Source organism: Hippoglossus hippoglossus, chromosome 10 (assembly GCF_009819705.1).
Source record: "Hippoglossus hippoglossus isolate fHipHip1 chromosome 10, fHipHip1.pri, whole genome shotgun sequence".
In the NCBI taxonomy this organism is placed as follows: Eukaryota; Metazoa; Chordata; class Actinopteri; order Pleuronectiformes; family Pleuronectidae; genus Hippoglossus; species Hippoglossus hippoglossus.
In genome coordinates, this window is record NC_047160.1 from 11,687,647 (window position 1) to 11,703,699 (window position 16,053).

The 16,053-nt window shown below is 44.5% G+C and overlaps 1 protein-coding gene across 6 annotated transcripts in view; it reads left to right on the plus strand.

The window, feature by feature from the left end:
• The window catches only part of LOC117768974 (neuroligin-3-like), a 145,217-nt gene that overhangs the window by 101,985 nt on the left and 27,179 nt on the right, over positions 1–16,053 (plus strand). For all 6 annotated transcript variants that reach the window (XM_034597509.1, XM_034597512.1, XM_034597513.1 and 3 more), the window contains one exon: positions 6,092–6,881. In XM_034597509.1, coding sequence (XP_034453400.1) covers positions 6,092–6,881 — 790 coding nt within the window. The remainder of the gene's footprint in view (positions 1–6,091; positions 6,882–16,053) is intronic.

Sequence of the window (16,053 nt, forward strand, 5' to 3'; positions counted from 1 at the left end):
CCGGGGTGTTCGAAAGGCTCTTGTATAGAAATTAGGTAACGGTGCACTTGTGTGTCCCGATCCACGCTATAAACAAAAGCCCTCTGTCTCCGGGAGGAAGATGCAGTTTCTTTGGCAGCCACCCCGTTGGATCATCTGTTACGAAATCAGCGCAGAGTAAATCTGGTTCAGAGGAAACATGTAAAGCTGCAGGTAGCAAGAATAGTTGCAGCCATAAAAGAGCCAGAAAAACAAATCTTGCGTGCAGTGAATTAACGAGTAAGTCTTTTTTTATGTCATGTTTCATTTTTTAATGTTTAAGCAAACAAGTAATACAGTCTTACTAGGATTAATGCCCTCACAGGCACACACACACATGCACACAGCATCCAGGCACTATGTTGCTGCCCGGATTCTTTTTGTGCTTTAACTTATAGTATCTCCCTGTAGCCAGAGGAAATCCAGTGTTTTAGAAATCTGCGACTTTCTAATTTCTTACCGATTCCTTCAGCGTGAATCGGTCTGAAGCTGACAAGTTTGATGTTTGGGGGGAAATTTTAATGGAAGAGAAGAAATAATGTAGGTGTTGTTTCAGGACTGCCAGGCCAATGTGAAATTATCCATGGACTAATGCATGATCAGACCAGAGGCACTTGTGTTTAAGTGGATGCAGCCCGTGGTACTGTAGGCTGTAGCCATGGAGACAGCAGCTTTAACCCTGTGTTACGTGACTGCGTAGTGGCCATGGTTGTACAATTAGGCAAATGTTTTAAGTATTCATCTCACAGCCGGCTTTAAATATTTCAGATGGGAAAAGCCTACTTCATATGTATTTTTACCTTTTAGAAAAACTGTGGATTCATGGAAGCAGATGAGTCTTAAGAAGAAGAAGGAAAAAAAACTGCACAGAGAGAGAGAAAGAAAATAAGAGCCGGAGTGAAATGCAGCAAGGAAGAGGCAGCGCAACATTTATTGAGTGTGTCCAACTGGGCGCTAGCCTGGTTTGACTGTAGATGCAGAGAAATGTTTGCAGCAGAGGGGGCTCCGCATAGTCCACGGGTCTGTGGAGATTTGCTTACAGTGAGGAGATGGTGGAGGTAAGATGGCTCAGAGGATTCAGGCTCCGCTGAACGCAGGCTTATGTCTAATAATCAGCAGGGAGCGAATCAGCGTGGTCCCTCAGAAAAAAAGAGACAGGGGGAGAGCGATGGATAGAGAGAGAAGAGAGAGAGAGAGAGAGAGAGAGAGAGAGAAGGAAACCAAGCAGGGGAAGGACTGAAGGCGAGGAAAAAGTAAGTACAAGATCTAGGAGGAGTTATGGCGGGGGAAAGAAGAGAGAAAAAGACACGTCCCTGTGGCCACTTTACTTCTCTCTTGCGAGGTCTTTTATGCATACGAGAGGAATTTAGATAAGATTTTGCTGCTTTACATATTTTCATCCCTATTAGCTCTTAAAGTCATGTGGAATATTGTTAAGAAAATTAATTACCGACCTATAAAATGAGATTCAGCCGATCCAAACTTTCAAGGTCATCTGATCGATGTCTCGTTAATGTCATCTTTAGTCATTTCTTTTTTTCTTTTTTGGATGACATTGTTAAGGTTGTTGTAGTTTTGCAGGATGCTTTTTACAGTCGCATATATCTGAGGCCCAGACTGATAAAACTCACTGCTGATGCCCCAGTGGTTTTTGCCATCTGTTGCAGATTACAAAGTACACTCAATTATGGCGCTTACTGGCATCAACACCAACAGAACATCCTTGTCCATTAACAGTGACCTAACACTCACATGCCCATATTTGCCACGTAATACATTAGCAGTGATCCAAAGCTCAGTCATGTCATGTTACCCTCTCTCTCTGATTACAGTGATGCAGCATTGGCTCGTTAATATCAGCAGTTAATCCATATTATCGTTGACAAGTCGTGGCCTAAACTGATGTGTAGGGTTGAATCACAACGCAGATTTCTATGCATGAGCTACGTATTGAAATAGTTGCCCTGCTTACACGCAACAGAAACAACATGTGCCTAGTTAACATTGCAGCTCACTCTGGTGGCAACTAGCGTTGGGTATCGTTTGGGTTTTACTTGAGACAGTTGGTAAATTGATAAAACGGTTCAGATGGTCAAACTTCGGCCAGAACCGATAATAAGAAGCCCAAGACAACCATTGAGGATAGGAACGCGAATTGGAAAATTGAAGTAACACATTAACTGTTACTGTTACATATTAACAAAAATATTCTTAATGGAAATATACAAATATAAACTTTTACAATTAAAAAAAAAAGTGCATTAATGTAGGCCAACGGTACATGCTGCTAGAGCCATGGAGACTGTGTATTGTCATTACAGTTAACTTAAAAGCTACTACATTATTGTATTTGCGTTGTTTTTACGTGAATTTGTTAAGATTTTTGCGCTTATTTATATTTGTATATTTAAGCCAAGTATACTTTAAACTGTTGATAGTTAATATGTCGAATTTCAATTTCCAATTTATCTTAATAATAAAAAAGCTATTCTCAAGGTTGGCCACTGTCCTGTGCTCTTTAGTATCGGTTCTGGCACCGGTACCAGTTTAAAAGTATCAATTTCGGTATCAGAAAAACCCAAACGATACCCAACCCTACTTGCCTGGGAGTGTGTGTGTGTGTGTGTGAATTGTGAATCTCTAACCTATTCGGTGGTTGTCACACCCCCAAGGTCAAGCTTCTTTTTTTTTTTCTCTCCCCACCCATCAGCGGTAAATTATCTCCACAGGCTACTCCACCAATCCAGGGCCTGAACCGCATGCCCATTTAACAGGTGTCTGGTGAGGGGGCAGCGCGGTCGAGGTCGTGAAAACAGCGGCTGGAGGCGGCTGCAGGGCGACTCGACAGCATTTTAGCAGGAGCCCAATGAGTGATTACCTCAGAGCTCCAGTCATAATTCAGCGTGACCTCAATCTGCCAGCAACGTTATGCTTTGATGGATCTGTTCGCAGTTTTGGTGTCGAGTTCTCGCATGTCAAACACGGGCAGATAATGATTGGGCTATCTGTTGCTTTCACATAGTATAACATGCTAGATAGGAATGTGACACACGCTCGTTCTCTTTAATTCGTCCGGGATATTGACTAACTTCACTACGAGAACACTGAAGTCACAACAATGTCATAAGTGCTTAACCGCCATCATGGTGATGCCAGTCATCTGTCGGTCTATTCATCACGGCTGCGGTTTATCAATCAAAGTCTGTAACAAACACACATGCACTCACACACACATCCATGTTCACCTCCCAGTGTGGATAATTAGTGGATTCCCTCAGTGGGTGGTGGAGCCTGTGCTCTTCTCTCCTCTCTCTCTGACCTTCCCCAGCGAGCTTCCTACCACAGTGGGGCTCATCAAACGTAGCTCGAATGCATATTTATGGGTCCACTGACAGCTTGTGTGCGCTGGATTTATACGTTTCTCCACAAACAATAGTAAAGCCCCAGTCACTCTTCCTGCCTTTCATCAACCAAAAGCTGGAGATAAATCAAGAGGCGTCAACCTGGCTGCAGCCTCCTCAGCAGCTGGGCCATCTGTGGGCCGGGGTGACGGACACGGGGCCGAGCCGAGCTCCATTCGAGCCGCTCTCCTCAATTACGACAAACGGATTTGATATACATATGTCTGTCAAATTGCCCTGGCAATCACAGTAACTGCTCTGCTGGCAAACGTTCCTCCTACAGCAACTTCTGATCAAAGACATTCAGAGAGTGGCTGTGGCGTGGCTGGCGGCATTGGGATTCAGGACAGGCTCCCTGCACCATGACCGACTCCGTCTGCACAGCGCAATCGGAGTTGAGATGTGAAGAGAGGCAATAGCACTAAAGAGTGAGGGGAGGGAGGGAAGAGGAGGAGGAGAAGGGAGGGATGGGAGGATTAAGCCTGCCCCCCCCCCCCTCCATCCCTGCGTCAGAGTGGCCATCTTTCATCTTGCCGCTGCCCCTCTAATGCTTTCAAGTGCCTTGAAACCCTCGACATCTGCTGCCGCTCCCTGGGACTCTGCACAGGCCACCGTCCTGCAGAGACGCACGACCGCAGGACGGTTTGGAGGGCAGCGTCGGGGCAGGGCCGCAGAGAGCCGACAGTCCCATCACTGGAGAGAGTGAGGCGCTCGATTCTGAAACACTGAAAAACAAACACCATGTCTCGCGCTGAGGTTAAATCACAAACTTGTATGCAGACACATTTATTGAAATCTTTTCTGTCAACAGCTGCTTTCAGACCCGAAAAAAAACCCGTTGATCAAATACACAAATTGTGGCTTATACCACAGAATGCTCACCACAGAAACATTTCACAGTTCACTCACCCAGACACATTAATTCTACTTACTACTTGCGAACAAATAAATGTAAATAGCTCTGTAAATAAACACTTCATCTTCTCCAAGAAGAAATAAGCCCCCCGCCGCCACTGATTAAGACTACCAAAGTGATATATCTAACACTTAACTCTGCTGTTTACCTCATAAACACAAAAGACTTCAACACAGCCACCCACACTGATGCTGAAATATCACAAACTGAGACTGCGTGCCTGCGCGTTTCTCTGCTGGTCTTCAATGCAGAGTCATCTAATGACAATCTGTTTTTCTCTCTTTTATGCATGCCATTTGAGGAGCGTTTCACCCGCTGTGATTTTCAATATCATGACTTCAGTGGACTCCCCTGAACTGCGGCAGTGATGGTGCCTCGTGCAATAAAGCAGCATGGTCAAGTGCTGGGAGCTTTGCCTCTGATTCGCTCAGAGATTGGTAAAACAGCACTTGTGAACTGAAAAACCACATCAGGTGGACAGATGAGAGGTGGCTGTCAGCGCAGAGACAGCGAGGCATTGGCGATGATGTGAGGAGGGCCTCGTCGAGACAGTCGTGTCACCTTCACTTTACTGACTGTACGGAGGATTTTTTTCCAAAGGGGACGCGATTCAATTATTCCTGAGGAAATTATGTTTGTTATTTGGGATCTGGTTCCTCGTGGTGAAAAAGTCATTTTAGATATCTTTCATATTGCTCTGCAGCTGAAATGTAATTTAATTTGTGAAAGCCCCCCACCATCTCACTTGTAGACGTGTTCGCCACACACACTCACACACACACATCAGAGACCCACCTAGATCCACACGGCCTGTTGACTCTTTGTGCAACATGTGTCTATTTCCGTGCATCACAAACAGGAACCCTTGGTGTACTGATGAGCATCGGATATTTTCATTGTGTGGCACCGTGTCGCATTGTATTGCAGGGAGAAAGTGCGCAGCATCCATTCCCTCTGCAAATGTAGGGAGTAGGAGTCGAGCTTTATTTATAGCAATCCACCCACAAACTCCTTTAAAATTTAGTGATCTTTCAGGTACACACAAAAAAAAGACTTAACTTACACACGGCATTACTGATGCAGAGGTGCTCCCTGTGTGTGTGTGTGTGTGTGTGTCTGTGTGTGTGTCTGTGTGTGTGTGTGTAATGACTGCAGAAAAGGAGCATCTGTGTCTATAATTGCAGTGTTTCAGGTTCATCCAATTACGGCTACCTTGAAAAGCACATTAACAGGAGGAGGACATGGGCACGCAGGGTTCATATATTCAAGAACACTTATCTCGGACTCTTTCTGCATTTAAGACGAGGGAATGAATTCATGTTTGGTTTGGTAGTGTCTCGTTTGCCAGTTTTCCTGCGTCCACTATTTGCAACAAACCCTACAGAGCCACATTGGCAGCATCTGCTCCATACAAACATGCAGGGACTATTACAGAGTGAGCATATAGCGATGGATGGAAGAAGGGAAAATGACAGACAGCAAGCTTATTCCCTTCTCTGTCTGCGAGCTGTCTGTGAGACCAGGCCATCTGCACATTCATTATCACAGCCATGATTCCATTATTGTTCTGTGTGGCAACAAGGACTTGTTCTGTCTGGCCTTTGTTATTCTTATCAGCTGTGGAGCTGACAGCCCCCTTTTGATCATGGCAGCAACAAATTAACAACTCTCATCTAGTAGCACATGACTGAATTATCTCCCATAGTATAGCGACACTAAACATCATCCTGTCTCCTCTTCTTGTGTCCTTGTGCAGGTCTGTTCCACAGGGCCATCATTCAGAGCGGGTCAGCCCTCTCCAGCTGGGCGGTGAACTATCAGCCGGTCAAGTATACGCGTCTCCTCTCGGAGAAGGTGGGCTGTAACGTCCTGGATACCTTAGACATGGTGGACTGTCTGAGGAAGAAGAGCTCCAGGGAGCTGGTGGAGCAGGATATACAACCAGCGAGGTACCACGTGGCCTTTGGACCGGTAATCGACGGTGATGTTATCCCGGATGACCCCGAGATCCTGATGGAGCAGGGCGAGTTCCTCAACTACGACATCATGCTGGGGGTGAACCAGGGCGAAGGGCTGCGCTTCGTGGAGAACGTGGTGGACTCGGAGGACGGCGTGTCCGGGAATGACTTTGATTTCTCCATCTCAGACTTTGTGGACAGTCTGTACGGGTACCCAGAGGGCAAGGACACGCTGAGGGAGACCATTAAGTTCATGTACACGGACTGGGCAGACAGGGACAATCCAGAGACCAGGCGCAAGACGCTGGTGGCTCTCTTCACCGATCACCAGTGGGTAGAGCCATCGGTGGTGACGGCTGATCTCCACGCTCGCTACGGCTCTCCCACCTACTTCTACGCCTTCTACCACCACTGCCAGAGCCTGATGAAGCCTGCCTGGTCGGACGCCGCCCACGGGGACGAAGTGCCCTATGTTTTTGGAATTCCTATGATTGGTCCCACTGACCTTTTTCCCTGTAACTTTTCAAAGAACGATGTCATGCTCAGTGCTGTGGTGATGACCTACTGGACCAACTTTGCCAAGACTGGGTGAGTAAATGACTACATCTTATTGTTCATTAATTATACAATCAGTTATTAGAAATGTATCATCAGGATTTTATCAATATCAGATGTTCTTGTGATATTCTAATTGATATTCCTATTTTATTTTTTATTTTTCAACTTTATTATTATTAATATTTTAGAATATAGAATTTGACGGTAATGGCTGCAACAGCAACAGACATAACCAACACGTACATTTACATTGCACCTTTAAGCAGCTCGGGATTGACAGAGGAGGAGATTTAATCCAGACGAACTGGACATGCAACATTTTTGTGCATGTTAAAAAACATAGCTTGTGGAATAAAGGACATTTTTGGTCAGTTTTTTGTAAATTGGAGGCAATCGAGTTGGAAGCTGTGTAAATCAGGGGGCGAGAAGATGTCTTTCATCACCCATAATGATTCTTGCCCTATTTGTGATTCTGGCTGTGTACATACATTTAATACTCGGTCACATAAATCCCTGTTTTTTTTTGTTTTAAAAAAAAAAACTGAAGTGACAGTTGCTATAATATATCTATAAAGATGGACGACACCTCCTCCTGCAGGACATACATGCTGCTATCATGCTCATTTGGAGTCTGTTCATCGGGGGTGGAGCCGTGGCACTTAGTTGGTTTTGTCCATGTCATTACCACTGAGGAGGTAAGATTTAGAGCCTATACTGCCGTCAGCCACCAGGTGGCGATCACTACACTTTGGCTTCACTTTTTGGGAGATGTCATGTCGTCCATCTTCATATCCAGTCTATGATTGCTACACACAACTGTTTTTATTTTGGTTGACTACAGTTATCTCACCACTCTTAATTATTAGACTACAAAACTACATAAAAAAAACTTAGATAGCAGTACTAATTGATGCAGGAACTCAAGAGTTCTGACCAATCAGGAACTGGTACCAATGTATAAGTAAAAATCTTGAATAGAATTAAACAGGTGTTTGTATCATGGATTTAATACTAGTAACAACACAAATAACATTGTAAAATGATTGACACCATATACTAATACTAATACTATTATTTAAACAATGTAAATAATAGTATTATTAGTATAACCATCGCTAAGTTAATAGTAACATAGAAACATCCTATGTCAGTCCTAGTAAAAGTATTTCAGTGCTACAGGAAACAAGCTGCAGGAAAAAGGTCCTACAATGGATTGTACAGGCCAGAAAAGTAATTTTTCAACACAGACATTTTTTTCAGAGGTGTTTTTTTTTTTTTGCCTTGGCTTTCTGGGTCTCAGTCTGAAAACTTGGGACATATTGAATCTGAGCAAGATTAAATGTTCCTCCAGAATGTGTGCTGTGCTATTTGTGCTTGGCTGAGTGTTTGGGTTGAGCATGTGTGCATGACTGTCGGCCATTCTGTGCACACACCGTGTGTGTGTGTGTGTGTGTGTGTGTGTGTGTGTGTGTGTGTGTGTGTGTGTGTGTGTGTGTGTGTGTGTGTTTGGCTGGAAATACTATTTATGCTCTATTATACCGAGGCCCAAAAGACACAGAGTTTTATCTGGGAGCCATATCACACTCTTGCCCTCAGCAGTATCGATTGCCTCAGCCTGAACCCAGTCGATCACTCGTACCCTGGGTGACTTCGCTCCCCACCACGCTCAATTTCACCCCCACCATCACAAAGTCTGCCCATTTTGTATGACGACTAGTAATCATTTCTAACAACTGAAATTTGATTTGGCAATCCCTGTTACCAGAGCGGTATTGATCCCATCCTGAAAGGGATGCCATCTGAAATCTTGTTCGTTTTTTTTATCTGTCTCTAAATCATCTGCTGTCCAATCAGGTGGCATTTACATCCAGTTGTCTGGCTGATAGGATAAGCCCAAGGCCACTGCCGCCTCTGCTAGATCCTTGAACTGCTAATGGCAGACTTGTGCAGATGGACTGATGTCGGCTGTTTTGTCTCCTCAAGGAAAAGCAAAGAGGTCCATCAGTGACGCTCGGACTAAACAGCTGTCTCCTCAGCCTGGCAGCCATGTTGTGTCAACACATACAAAGCTGCAATTTGTAGATCAGATGGAATTTTTTTCTAAGAATATTATCAGCTGTTATAATTAGAGAATGTTTTTAATTTTAATAAAAAAACACTTGAGGCCTAAAAGTAGTAATGCACAGTGCTCATCTCCAGAACTACTCCGAAATCAGAGCCTGCCACGTCAATGAAATTAATTTGATGGACGATGACATGAGAGCCTTCCCATCTTAGTACTGTGTCAGTGAGGTTTCTGTAACCGTGATCCTTCTTTTACACCAAAATTAGTGGCTAAACACAGGTTTTTTAAACGTGGGTCAACCCGCTAATGAAGAATTGACTTCTTCCCCATTACCAGTCGATAAACTTGCCTTTCTTTTTTTTTAATCCTGGTGTTATTTTCCGGATGTTCAACATCTCAAACACACCAGTGAAGCTCTCCCTCACCTCGCTGTCGTGCCAGTTTTGCATATGCACGACACAAAGAAAAACAATGCTGTCGCTCTTTGTTCCCATGATATAAATAGTACAGAAACGTTCATGGCTATTTACGCGCCCAGGCCTTGAAGTTCAATGTGCAGGAAAAGGTGCAGCGTCCAGACTCCAAAAATAAAGAAGAAGAAATTAGCGTGTTCACAAGGGTGTCATGTTTCCATCACTGCCAATCGGAGCTGATAAAAACCTGTGTCTGCTGCAGTCATTTAACCATGGTGTTAGTGGGTTTTTTGACCAGTGGAAAAGAAGCATAACATGGTAATCACAGTCAAAAGTAGCAGAGACCAAACTAAGTAGCGCTGTTCTGCTGACCACGTTAGTTTTGTAGCTTTCTGCACCACAGATGATCATGATTCGAGTGGGGGGTAGCTGGGTGGATAAACAGGACATGGATCTGCGTTTGCCACTCCATAGTGTGTCGCCTTGGCCTAACTCCAGACAAGGCGATTACTGGCAGACCACAATTAGGCACTCAGATGGTAAAGAGCCTGGGATTAGATCCCCGGATAATAGGAAAACTCGGCGTGCTGGTAATTGTACTCCAGCTCACGTAAAGGAATCTACCATAAACTGTCCAAAGGGGGGGATTCTAAAGTTCATCCGCCTCATTCAGACCGACCAAAGGGAAATAAACGTCTCTTCGTCCGACACCACCCAAGCCAGTCTGGCTCTAGAGGACATCCTCTTAATTAAAACCCAGTTGAATTCCCTCTGCCTCTGTGGCCCTTCCAACAGCCATCCTCCCTATATCTATTGCCCCCCCCCCCCCTTCCAGATGTTGAATGAACTGAGCTGACCCAGATTGCACTTCCATAGCCTCATCCTTAAATCGTTGTAGAAACATGTGTGACACGATGTTGAGACACTTGGGCTCCATGTCAACAGTGAGTATCATAGCAGCCTCCCGCCCCAAAAGCTCTTCCTGTCCCTGGCTCTCATGTGTCATCTTTACAGGGCAAATCCCTGCCCGTGTGTTTTATTTTTTTCCTCCATCAGTGTCAGTGAAGCATAAAAGCATATAGTGAGTGCACGCTGTCAAATCTTCTTAGTGTGTGTGTGTGTGCGCGTGCATATGTGTGTGTTTACACTATGAGGCTGCTCTTTCCTGAGAGTGAGGGATGTTTCAGAAGCCGGGGATTTACTCAGCTCAGAGTTATTTTTCTGGCTGCAACATTTGTTTTACTATTGACAGGCAAAAATTGGCCCACGCTTTATTGCCACAACAACAACTTCTTCCTCTGCACAGTTTCGCCGAAAACGTACGTCCACACGCTGCGACTTCCACACCCTCTCGCGCACAAATGCAAGCACAGCAACACGGCTGTGCACAAAAAAAAACACAGGGAGAGCACCTCGGAATAGACAGGATGATGAAAAGCTCAGAAAAGATCAATCGTTACATATCATTAGTGTTTTGAATGTGTTGCACCATCTCTCCACTTGGTGGGTTTTTTCCGCCTGTTGGCTGGTGCTCATTTCCCCTGTAATGTGTGTGAACTGCGCCACACGCTGTGCAGGGATGCAGGGCTGTGTTTTTAAAGATTGCAGCAGTCATGTGCTGGATTTTTCCTCCATCCTCCTCTCTCACTCATTATTCTATTCACCTTGTGCCGCACCGCCCATTTTTTCTTAACGTTTCCGATCGTATCCGTTCTTCAGATTTTGCACTTTGCTAGCATGCACGCTAGCATTTGTATTGCAGTCCAAATATGCAGTATTGATTGCTTTCTTTTTAGAGACAACAGCTGTCAACCAATACAAGTGTAGAGGGAAGTAGCTACAGTGCATCTGTAGTGACATTTAACAGACAACTCTTCGATTTAAAATGCTGCTTGTTGATTTTTTTTCCTCCTCTAAAGAGTTAACGACAAGCACACATCAACCGCTTCCCCCATCTGACCTCATTCACGCACGGCCTCAGCCTTTTCTTTTACCCCAGCTGTCTGCAAGTTACATCACCCGTCCCTGATCCCCCCCCTCTCCCTTGTCCTTTCTCCAGATTATCCCCCCACCACTTCCCTTTAGCTTCCTTCGTTAGGGCCAACTCAACCTGCACCAGGAGTCTGGGAACGCTTGGCATTGTGGGACAGCACAGCCCACAAACAGCCACCTACCTACTCCATTAAATAGGCACTCACTTGATAGGAGATTTGTAGCCAATATCCTGATTTGCATTAGAGAAGGTAAGGAAGTGGTGTGGCTTGTTAAGGGGCCTGGATGCCATTGATCGGTGTCCTCACTGTGCGCTGAATGTAATGAGGAGGACAGCGGGGGGAGGAGGTGAAGAGGAAGTAGATCTGCTTGTGGTCGACAATATGGAAGTGGTTGTCATATTATAACTGCGGTAAATACTGATAATATTAATGTTAAGTAATCAACAATAGCAATTTAGAAGTGGCAGAAAGCTGCTAATTGGTTATAAGAGAGAGTGTGTGTGTGTGGTGGCGGTGGTGGTGGTGGTGGTTGGGGGGGGGGGGGGGGGGGGGGGGGGGGGGGGGGGGGGGGGGGGGGGGGGGGGGGGGGGGGGGGGGTGGGGGGTGTTAGAGGAGGGGGGAGGGGTTTTGTTTGCTGCCACTCATCTAATCAACAAATCATAGCATCCATAATAGGATGGTCAGAGAGCCGTGTCCTCCAACACTTCTGCACGCCCCCAAAGTCACAGCGCCTCGCCCTGCATCATTTAGCCTGCTGACCCAAGGCTGCCATTAAATATGAGCCACGCATCACTCAGCCCTCTGCCCCATGCAGCCACATGAAGGGCAAAGAGCACAGCCCGACAATGTGCCCAGTCAGTGCTAGAGTCGCCCTCTGTACAACGTGCAAAGATAAAATCCACAAACAGAATTGGACTGAGTGGGTTTATTCAAAATTTACACCGAATGCAAGGAGAAGCTGTTTGGAAGCGTCTGTTGGAGTGGAAATCACAATTAGCTGCTCACTTTGTGTTACCTGGTAAGTACATAAATAACTGCAGGGGATGAATTTGTTACACAACAGTTACAACAGTCACTGAAAAGACTGGCTGCAACTTCACACCTTTAGCAGCTTAGCAAAATGAGCATCAGTGGATCGCTGAATATGCGTGGCTCCTTGTTTTATGTCGAGAAACTATACTCGGATGAGTATTCAGACCTTGAGTGTAAGGAAAATAGATTCTCGTCTCCAGCCTAAGGGCACCTAATCTTTTTTTTTCGGATTTGGTGATGGCTAGGTCTATGATCATTCAAGCGCTTCAAATTACATCAGGATGAAAAGGGGAAGGAGGTACATGGAAAATGAAAAAAAGAAAGAAAATGATAATCATTCTTCCCCCTTATCTACCTTTTACATCGGTGCTTGCAGATAAGGGTTGGAATAGGTAATGAGCTCAGGCCGTGTTCTGCCACATGTGTAGGTATAGAGCTGAGAGTCGTGTCTGTCATCCAAGAGGCGCAGTGATTTAAAGGAGAGCAGAAAAGAAGAGGTGTTTTATTCTTAATTCTCTTTGGAGAGGCTCGTCATCATCCCTGCGCGGCGTGTACGGCTTCGTGAAATGTGACATGTCTTGGATTCAAGTGCTGCACTTGTGTGGCCCCGGAGGTCAATACACCACGGTGCATCATAAAAACAAAAACACACAAACACATGCAGGTGCACAAAGACCCGAGATGAAGTGCGCGCACACACATAAATACAAACACCCAGTCGATGAGAGGTACAAGCACATGGGAGCACTTAAACACGCATGGCAGGCCAAGGTTAGCAGGGGTCAGCAGGTCATCATGAGGGGAGGGGGGGACCGAGGAGGAGATGAAGGCGATGGTTTATAGCTGCACAGCCATATGAACACATCAGAGGAAATCTGAAAGGCCATTAAAACGCCTGCTTTTATGGGTGTAATAATCCCTCTCCTCGGCCTGGGAGTCCAGCCACAGCTCCAATGACCATCCGGATTAAGTGGGAGGTCTGACAGGAGGCAAGCTATCAGCTAATGCACGGGAGGCTCCGAGAGCCCGACAGGACCACAGACATAACATTATGCCAGAGCCGTTCATACAAGTCACAGAGAAAGCGTTTGCTGTCGAGCTGAACACATACAGTGAGCTCGGGAAGTGTTTGGACAAGGACGTTTTTAATATTTGAATTTGAAATGATACGATGAGCCTGAGGTTTGAGTGTCATTTGAGGATTTGAACAGACATCAAACAAACATGCGAAGCAGTTCAGCCTTTTTTTGTACGTGGCACCGTTTTCTGACATGATAAGATAATGTGTTATATGTGTTTTTTCTGACTATTGATACCGTAGCTAATGGTCAAACAAATCTTACCTCCCGTTTAAGACTGTTTTGTTTTTCAGCAGTGGTTTATTGGAGCAGTCTTTGTAGTCATTAAATGTTTTCATATACAAACTAATAGGAGCACAGAGCCAAAAGAAAGTTCACTGTTCACACACTAATGGTGCATTGTTCCCTTAATCCATAACACAAATTAATTATTTACAGTACATAATACATACTAATCATCATAGTGTAGATGTAGCAGCTACTATTGTACTATTGTACGATAGTTTGACACTTCCTCGGTCAAACTTTGCAGCCTTTGAACATCACTGACCATAATCCTTCATCTTACTGCAGCTGTTCCCCCACATAGTGTTCATCAGCAGCACACTCACCAGCCTGCCGTGTTTGCCATGAACTCTGAAATGGGTTTGCATGTTAGTATGAGAGGCAGTGATACGTGGCCATGTTCTGGATGCTGAACAGCTTAGTGTGTTGAACATGTAGGAATATTGCATGTGTGGAGGAGTGAAGAAAAAGGAAAATACAGGCCATGATGTAACAACTGTATAATACTACTACTATAATTATAATAATAATAATAATAATAATAATTCTATGCATTAGAATATAATGTAATATGTAGTAACTATTATGCAGCAATGATGGGTGACGGCAGACTGGTCCATCATAGAGCGAGGGAGGAAATTAGACCCCAATGTGTGTGTGTGCGTGTGTGTGTGTGTGCATGTTCTTTAGGTGTGTTCATCCAATTGTATGTGTCTATGAAAAAGGAAAACAATTAATACTATCACTACCATCAACACCAACAATATTATTATCATTACAAATAATATTAGTATTATTACCATAATTATTATGGTAAATTATATTAAAAATAAGTACACGAACATTATTAATAATAAGAAGATGAATATCAATAATTGTAATATTAATTATAATAATACAAATAACAACAACAACAATAATAGATGTTGGAGCAGAACTTTATCTGAAAAATGACTTAACAATATCATAGATTGTCATGATAATAATTTACAACAGCAATAATCTTATCAAATGAAATTGAAAACATTAGCATGCTTTCGGTCCGTTTTGAGTATAGTTCTTGTCGTTTTTCTTGTGTGAGCACACAACCTTAAAAAGCTGCTCAGAATAATAAGTAGATGAATTCTAATTATATGTATTATGTGACTGTAAAGATGGACAGATTTAGTTTGTCCTCATATTCTTACAAAGGGAAGACAAAGTAACACCTAACTGTGAGACTTTCATTACAAAGTGCATATAATCACATTCACTCTGAAGGTGATCATTATAGGACAATTGCACTGGATTATATTGCACAGGTGTGATTCAGTGAACCACCGGTAATTTCCGCACAGAACTGGGACAGATTGCCACCTGCAGGAAACTTCAGCAGGGACGACAGCTCTATTTTACCGTGTGGAAAAGCACAGCGGCACATCGACACTCGGGAAATATTATAAAGCGGATCTCTCTACATTTCATCACACAGCAGCCAGTAAGACTCGGTGCAAATAGAGCCGGGTAACCTAGTAGCCCTCAGCACACTGAGCAGCAGAAAGTGAGCTCGGATCACTCCCTCTGACTCCGCAGCTCAGGGCAGCACTTCAAAGCAGCGAGCGGCCCAAAGTTGAGCTGCACTGCTAGAAACTGTTCAAAGGAATGTACCCTGTTTACTATTGACTTTGCAACAATTACCCAAGCATATGTGTATGTAATTAGATAAGGCAGCCAGTTGTTCTCTAATGCGGCAAATCAAATTAACTAAAGATGCCACATTGATTTCTTTGTGTTCCCTAAATTATTCATCTTCAGTTGCACTGAACCAGCCAGCCACCAAAGAGCTTTTCTAACTCCTCCGCACCGTCTCTCCCCTGCACACTGATAAGATCTACCCGAGCACCTTTTTCAATTTTTTGGCTTATCACAATTCTGCAAATTGACCCTCCTGAATGGAGCATTTGCTGCATTAATCCCGGGAATGCCCATTAACAGAAATTGCTGTGCCTCCATTACTGTTGCCGTGTGCGTGCATGTATGTTCTTTAGAGTTGGGTGAAATTTGCTTGCATGTGTGTGTGTGTGATGGCACGCACCGGGGCCGCTGAGAGAATTCATGAAGCACGAAGACTGCAGACATCCACGTCCCAGGCCGCTTCATTGACGTCCTGTTCTCTGGCATGTTGCACACAGGGAGATCAATATGACCTTACCTCCACCACCCGCTCCTTTGAAACTTAATTACTGATATTCAGCTACAAAGTCATCATAGTCTGGCTGTCAATATTCATTGGGGATCATTACGGGCCTAATAAAAGAGGTTATTTACGGGCTGCTCTGCTGACACCGGCACAGG